The sequence below is a fragment of the Lupinus angustifolius genome, chromosome LG16 (assembly GCF_001865875.1).
Source record: "Lupinus angustifolius cultivar Tanjil chromosome LG16, LupAngTanjil_v1.0, whole genome shotgun sequence".
Classification (NCBI taxonomy): domain Eukaryota; kingdom Viridiplantae; phylum Streptophyta; class Magnoliopsida; order Fabales; family Fabaceae; genus Lupinus; species Lupinus angustifolius.
In genome coordinates, this window is record NC_032024.1 from 13,165,741 (window position 1) to 13,173,963 (window position 8,223).

General features: G+C 38.7%; 1 protein-coding gene across 1 annotated transcript; it reads left to right on the forward strand.

Annotated features, from left to right (window-relative positions):
* On the forward strand, positions 6,150-6,623 carry LOC109329329 (RNA-directed DNA polymerase homolog). The gene has a single exon (XM_019563001.1). It carries the CDS (start codon positions 6,150-6,152, stop codon positions 6,621-6,623), a length of 474 nt encoding a protein of 157 aa, XP_019418546.1.

The window sequence follows — 8,223 nt, forward strand, 5'->3', positions numbered from 1 at the left end:
CGGTGTTAGATACACATTTTTAATATTGATTTGTAATAGCTCATCAAATATTTCACATATTGTATTAATGTATCTCTGTATTGTTTAGAATATATGTGTTGTTAATAATTGTATATGCAGGTAATTAACAATACATGTTCTATGGCAAGCGTTTTTGTATTAATCATATACAACAATGTCCTTTTAGATGACACTGTTGTATGTGATTAATACAACATTGCTAATATATAATTGCGCTCGTTGGTGGAAGTGTTGTTGTATGTATGACATACAATAGCGCCCATATATATGTTGTTAAAGCATATTGATGTTCTATTGTGCTCAAATAGACAATGTTCGAAAGCGCTGTTATATATCTAAAATGTATGTTGTTGATCTATAGCTCTGGCATAATGTGTTTTATTCCTATCTTACTTACACCTTGTGAACATGAGTAGCTACAACTCTGGCATAGTGTGTGTTTTATCGTTATCTTATTAATTCATGAAGTTTTGATTATCTTTCAGTTCTTGTATTTGCTTAATGTCTGCTTTAAGTTTGATCATCTTATTGCACGATTATTGAACAAAATGCTTCATCTTTTACTTGCATAGTTCTAAAGTTACATAACTCAAAAATTGATATATTTTCTAGACATAGATTTGTATTACTTGTCATATCATGCATTTTAATTTATTAGTATCTAGATATAGTGCTAATCTTCTAAATTTATGACTGTCAAACTAGATGCCACATACTACTAGACATAGACTTGTATTACTTGCCATATCATGCATTTTAACTTATTAGTATCTAGACATAGTGCTAATCTTCTAAATCTATGACCGTTAAACTAGATGCCACAAACTACTGGACACAAATATATACTTGACGGTTCATATAACTTAATTTTATTAATCTAGACTGCTAGACATAGAGGTAGAATAATAAAACATTAGTATAGTCCAAAACATTGGCGGCTAATACAATTGATGTGTTATATTTTACTCAACTTTGCATGTATTGACTAGTAGACATAGAGGCATGTTATGCGGGTCATATATCTTAATCTTATGAGTAAAATTGCTAGACATAGAGTTTTGTTGCATAAGTTGCTAAATTAACTAAGACATTATTTTTTAGTAATATTGAGGTCATTTATGTGGAATAATAATAACTAAGTGAATTTACATTGTAGTATATTTGTGTCACCAAACAAACAACTCCTTGTGAACAATAACATCAAATAATAATTTTTAGTTAAAAGACTAATATCAAGGAAGTTCTTATGAATTTGACAACTTCTTTCTTTATACTTGTTTACGGTATCGTTTGGTTATTTATTTACCAATTTATCGGTAAGTGGTTTATAAATACATGTTCATTCTCTTTATGAATTATTCATCTCATATCTCAATTGTCTTAGGCTGACCATCCTAAGGTTGATATGTTGATTAGGTTTTGATTGTTTAATTGTATTTGTTGAGATTTATGAACTTAAAATAATTCATTAATCTACGAATAGATAATGAGTTATTTGTAATCTATAATCCTTATCCATAATACTTTTGCCTTGATTTTTTCACCTAAGAAAGTATGAATTTTGATTAAGGGATATAGGCTCACATACCTAAGGAAATTGGAATTTGACTATTCTTGTGGATTTGGTTCATATTAAGAGTTGGTTTCATATTAAGAGTTTGAACTTGTGTTGATTCTTAGTAGTAAGTGAGTGAATTATTGTGCTATCTAACACCAACATCTCTTTTCATTTCATCTTTAGCATTCAAAGTGAACTTATTCAAGAATCAATATCGTATATGTTACCGTAAGAAACATATAACTGAATAAAAAATCTTACCCTTGTGATTCAGTGGGATCATTTAATAACCATACTCAATTTATTAGAATACATAAAACCATCTTCTCATCTTCATATCTCATCTTTAATGAAATACAATATGATCTTATATTTATTTCAAATCATTGAGCTTTAGATAGTTACAATAACTCTTCATATACATACTAATATACTTTCACTTTCTGTCGTGCATTATTGATATTCAAAATGAAACTGAAATATAAATAATTACTTTAGAACCCATTGCATAACCAGACTACCTTTATCTTTAAGTAGCCAATTTTACTTATTCAGAAATAGTGTTGATCTCCTTTTCTTCTCAAGCCAAACAAATGCAAGAGTGCTGGGAATGAAAAGAGGGAGAAATATAAGAAATTGTGAGAGTATTTATATATGAGTATTTAAATGTGATACATGTCATAATTTTAGTAAAAGAATGAAATAATTTATCTCTTGATATAAGAATATATTTTATTTTCATTATGTATTCATATAAGAATATAGAAGAATAAGAAACAAATATTGATAATATTCTCATTGAATGAATTGAATTCATTGAATAAGAAGTGAGTCAATATGACTTATTTATACAATAAAAAAGAATGAAAAGAAAACTTATAAAGCAAGTAACTAACATAAACCTAACTTGCTAATTCCTAACTTTCTAACCAACTATCATATTCCAAAATAACCTAACATATATCTTTAATACAAGAGTATTAGAAATAAATTAACTATTACTGAACTTACACGCATATACATGAGCAGTTATCAAGGTTGCAATATGCAGTTAAAATATAGCAAAATCCACGACAATCATCTCCAGAACAACAATCTATCACAAAGGCATTAAGAAAGAAAAGTTAGTGAAAGGGAATGAATGTTAAAGACTAGAAATATAAAATGTACGAAAAATTGGCTTACATCTCCCATTGGCTGCATAAGAAATAGGGAACATAAAAGAATCGATGCGTAAACAAACTTGATAATTGGAGTCATATTTTTCTCCTTTGTGATAAACCAGATATTGTTTATCACTTTATAGTGTAAAAATTGTCGTGATTTGATGCATAACTCACATAAACTAAATAGTTTCGAATTGTTTCTGGAGTACAAGAACCATTTCATAATATTAAAGTGATTATTAAACGTCTCTTAACTACGTCATTGTATCATGTTTGTCCCTTAATTTAAATGCTCGACCTTAGTAAAGATCTCATAAAAAATGTTTATGGTCATCCGAGCCAATTGGTTTCTTTAGAAACCATTATTTATTCATACAACTAGACAAAGATTCGTCTTAGCAAACTCTATATCTATTTACATATGAGGAAAAAAAATGTATGTATTAATAGTATATGAGTTTTATATTTTGCATCTGTTCTCCTCAGATATATTCGGGTTGTTCTCAATCTGCCTCACGTATCTAGTTCAACATTGACCATCGATGGATCATGTTCATTCTCTTTATGAATTATTCATCTCATACTTGCCCGCCTGGCGTAGGCCCACTCGTGGCAGGTACCATAAATGTTTCTGATATGACATTAGTACCTCTGACCCATCATTTAATGCACCTCTGACCCCACCATCAATGCGTCACAAACTCACCTTTAATACCAACTGACAACCCACCTGCCACACCGCTAGCACATTCCATTTGCCCCCGACAACTCGACAGAAGCAGATATGCAGGGCAGACAAGGACGACACTAAGTACCTCTATTGTACCCTCTAGGTTCTGACCAATCGCTAGATGTCATCTCAGCAATCCTCAAGCTCTATAAATAGAAGAGACCACACAAAGGGTATAATTAATTCTCATTCCCTCATTTATTGCTGCACTTATTACTACTTGCTATAATTTCTCTCTTATTTACTTCATCTCTCTCTAAAACACTCTACTCACTTGATCGTCGAAGAACATTTTCAGGTACCTCCCCGACGGGTCCAGATGATACTCCGACCAAGGTTCCCAACCTCTTGCATTCTACCGGGCATTCATCACCACCATTCCCTCCTAATACAAAAGAACATTGGTGTCATCTGTGGCTTACCTACAACATGGTGACCACCCGTAACCATGCTCAACCACCTAGCCAAGCAGAACCACTCAACACAAATATTCCCCCAAACCACAACACTCCTTCTATTGACCCTCCAGCACTAATACAACCATCTCAGCCAAAGTCATCCCCCAACCCCATCCTAGAAGCACCTACTACCCAACAACTCCTTCAAATGATCCAAACTCAAGGCCATATCATCCAACAACAAGCCCAACTATTAGCCGAGCTTCACCAACACAGTCCTGAACCTAGTAACATACCTTCACGACCAGTTGTCGATGAGCACTCCTCAGAGTCCGTCGAAGCTTCTAGGCTCGTAGCTCCCCCAAACACAAAAACCACCCATATAACCCATCCCTCCGACTATAGCTCCTCACGAGCAAGACACCATTTCACTGAAGCAATCATGTCTTCACCACTCCCTAAACATCTAACCCTCCCCAAAAATATGAACCAGTATGATGGGACCATAGACCCACAAGATCATTTAGATGCCTTTGAGGCCTCTATGTTTTTCAACAGGGCAACAGATCCTATCATGTGTTGAGCCTTTCCTCTCACTTTGAAATGTGCTTCCTTGCAATGGTTTACATGGATGGCACTGAATAGTATTGATTAGTGGACCACTCACACCAACAGATTCAACATCCAGTTCTCAACAAGCAAAGAACAACCTCGTGCTTCATACACCCTGCCCGATATACGACGGGAATCACATGAACCTCTTCGGGCTTATCTAAACAGGTTTAACACGGAGGCCATGAAAGTACGCACCTTGAGCCCAGAGGTGGCAATACATATCATGGTAACAGAACTGTGGGACTGCCTCTTTAGGCAAGAGTTGGCCAATTACTCAGACCTCACCATGGAAGAGCTCTGATCCAAAGCCCAACAGTTCATTAATATAGAGGAAATCCATCCTAGCTGCCTATCATCTTAGCACAGAGAATACCAACTTCCCTCACGGGAAGCCAAACGGCCAAAAACACATGACCACCCTTGAGATGACCCACCCCGATAACCCAAAAAACCCAAATACACTTACTACACCCCCTCAACGCCAGTCGCACCAAGATCCTGCAAGAAGTTATGGCCACTCATTTAGTCCAGCTCCCCAAACCCAACCCGGGCAGAAAGCTGGGGACCTACGATCGCTCCAAATACTGTGATTTCTACACCTTCTTTGGGCACGTCACATAAGAGTGTACCCAACTGTGGGACACTATTGAAGACCTGATTCAAGTTGACCACCTCCAAAAATTCATTGCTTGGGTCCGACAAGGGCGATCACCACCTTCGTGTCGATACGTTCCCTCTTGGAGACGTTCCCTCAAAGGCTCAACAGGAATGCCCTCTGAACAGGGACCAAGGAGATCGATACTGCCCCAACAACCAGTAGCAACAAAGTCCAGTGGACATCAACATAATAACAGGCAGATTCACCACTAGCGGTACCTCCAGGGCAGCCTAGAAAAGGTATGTTCGGGAGGTCATGCAATCAACTGTCTAGAACCCTCACCGATATCATGAGCATCGGGCGGCACCCCCGATCTCATTTGAGGGTTGTGATTATGAAGGTGTCGTATCTAGTCATGACGATCCACTCGTCATCACCACCAAAATGAATAATAAGAAGGTTGAGAGGTTGTTTGTCGACCAGGGAAGCTCGGCACATATCATGTTTCAAGAATTGTTCACCAAAATGGAGCTCAAGGATAAGGACATGTTGCCTTATTATGGGCAGCTCGTCGGTTTCACTAAGCCAGGGATCACTCATCGGGACTATGTTGACATATGGCTTACTGTCGGAGAGTAACCCTTAACCTGGACAATACAAGCAAAGTTTTTGGTTATTGATTGCGTATGTGCCTGTAACGCCATCCTCAGCCGACCAACGTTGAATCATCTCGAGGAAGTGGTCTCCACCCCACATTTATGCATGAAGTTCCTCTCATCCGACTTCCGGGTATGTATTATCAAGTGAAACTAGCAGAGCACAAGGAGTTGTTATCAGATGAGCCTCTGCCCGAACCACACTTCAGTGCAAGCCCCATCGCCAAAGAAAAGACAGCGGGGCGTGCACCTGGTGGAACTAGCCGCCAGAGAAGATGAAGGAGAATTCTGCCCTCAGCCGTTTTGCTTGGTCCGCTGCAGACATACGTGGAATTGGCCCTTCAGTCGCTTGCCAATGACTGACAACAAACCCAGGGGCAAGACCAGTGGCCCATAAGAAAAGGAAGATGGGTGCCGAGGGGAAAACCGAGGTTACTCAGAAAATTTCCGAGCTTCTAGAGGTCGATTTCATCCAGGAAATTGCATATACCACCTGGTTATCAAACGTGGTGCAGGTCAAAAAACCATCCAAGAAATGGTCGATGTGTGTAGATTATACAGATCTAAACAATGTATGCCCAAAAGATCTTTATCCTCTCCCGAATATTGATCATCTTGTGGACAACTCCTCCGGGTATCAATTTTTATCATTCATGGATGCTTATTCCGGATACAATCAGATACCACTGTATCCCCCAGATCAAGACAAAACTGCCTTCATTACACTTAAGGCGGCCTACTACTACACGGGCATGTCTTTTGTTCTGAAAAACGTAGGGGCCACAAATCAGAGAATAATGAATACTGTTTTCGGGGATCATATCGGGAAAATCATGGAGGTCTACATGGACGACGTGATTGCCAAGAGCCTGCCAACATAAGACTATGTAACCATCCTGAATGTCATCTTTAGCCGGTCATGCAAGTTCAATATGTGCCTCAACCCGGAAAATTGTACATTCGAAGTTGAAGCTGACAAATTCTTAGGATTTCTATTAACAAGAAGGGGCATACCGGCAAATCTAGAAAAATGTCAGGCATCAATTGAATGGGCGGTTGGCAGCACTATCTAGATTCCTCCATGCATCTGCCAAGCACTCCATCCCACTCTTTCAACTCCTGAAAAAGAGCAACACTTTTACTTGGTCGGATGACTGTGAAGAAGCCCTCTAGACCTTCAAACAATACTTGGCTACTCCCCCTTTACTTTCCAAACCTTAACCTTCTAAGACACTGTATGTTTACTTAGCAATAACATATGAGGTCGTGGCACCCGCTCTAGTCAGAGAAAGTGAAGAGGGTCAACAGCCAATGTACTTCACTAGCAAGGCCTTGTATGGCCCGAAGCTCAAGTACCAAAAATTGGAAAAAGTCGCCTACACCCTCTTGGTGGCAAAAAGACGCTACGACAGTATTTTCAATCCCACCCCGTGGTGGTCAGAACCAATCAGCCAATCCGCCAAATTTTTCACAAACTATAGTAGTCGGCCAAATGATCTCCTTGTGTATTGAGCTCTCACAATTTGATATACGGTATGAGCTGGAACGGCTACCAAGAGCCAGGTCATGTCAGAATTTTTTGCGGAGCTGACTGCGCAACCTAGTAACTCTGAGCAAATATGGACAATCTATGTTGACGGTTCATCCAATCCTCGGGGCAGTGAAGTAGGAATCTTATTGGATAATTGCCAAGGGGTGTCCATTGAACACTCACTAACCATCAATTTTCCTACGTCAAAGAATCAAGGCAAGTAAGAAGCATGCATTGCTAGTTTACAGTTGACCAGAGAAATCGGGGCAGAAAAAGTTTCCATATGGAGTGATTCCCAGCTCGTCGTCTCACATATTACGAGTGCTTACCAAACGAAAGATGTGTTGCTAGGAAAATACCTAGCCAAAGTTAAGGAATTGATGGCCAAGTTTGAAGCAACCTTCATCCAACATGTCCCAAGGGAATAGAATGTTCGGGTGGATATATTATCCAAATTGGCTAGCACAAAGAGTTCAGGTAATACAAGATCGGTGGTTCAAGGAACCATCTTATGACCCAGTGTCATAGCGGTCGAGCAGATACAAATCCCAAATTACTGGACTGGTCCCATCATCAAGTATTTACTCAATTGCTACCTGTCGGTTGACCAAAAAGAAAGGCAAAGGTTCCTCAAGCATAGTTCATGGTTCACAATAGTACAAGACTGTTTGTATCGCCAATGCTTTTCTGCTCCCATGCTTAAATGCATCGGCCCCGATAGGGCACGATACGTCCTCCAAGAAATTCACGAAGAAATTTGTGGCCATCATCTCGGCGTGCGACATCATTGACCAAGAAAGTACTCCATGCAGGGTACAAACTTGAAGACTTGGCAGGAAAAGAGATCCCCCGCACTTGGAATGCAATGAACCTACGACAGTTTTTTGCTTAAAAATATGTAAATTCTATGTATCAGACCTTTCAATGGCTGAACAAAGATGTAATCAAAT

Coding starts and splice junctions, on each gene's coding strand:
- LOC109329329 (XM_019563001.1), top strand. CDS start 6,150: ATGGGTGCCGAGGGGAAAACCGAGGTTACTCAGAAAATTTCCGAGCTT.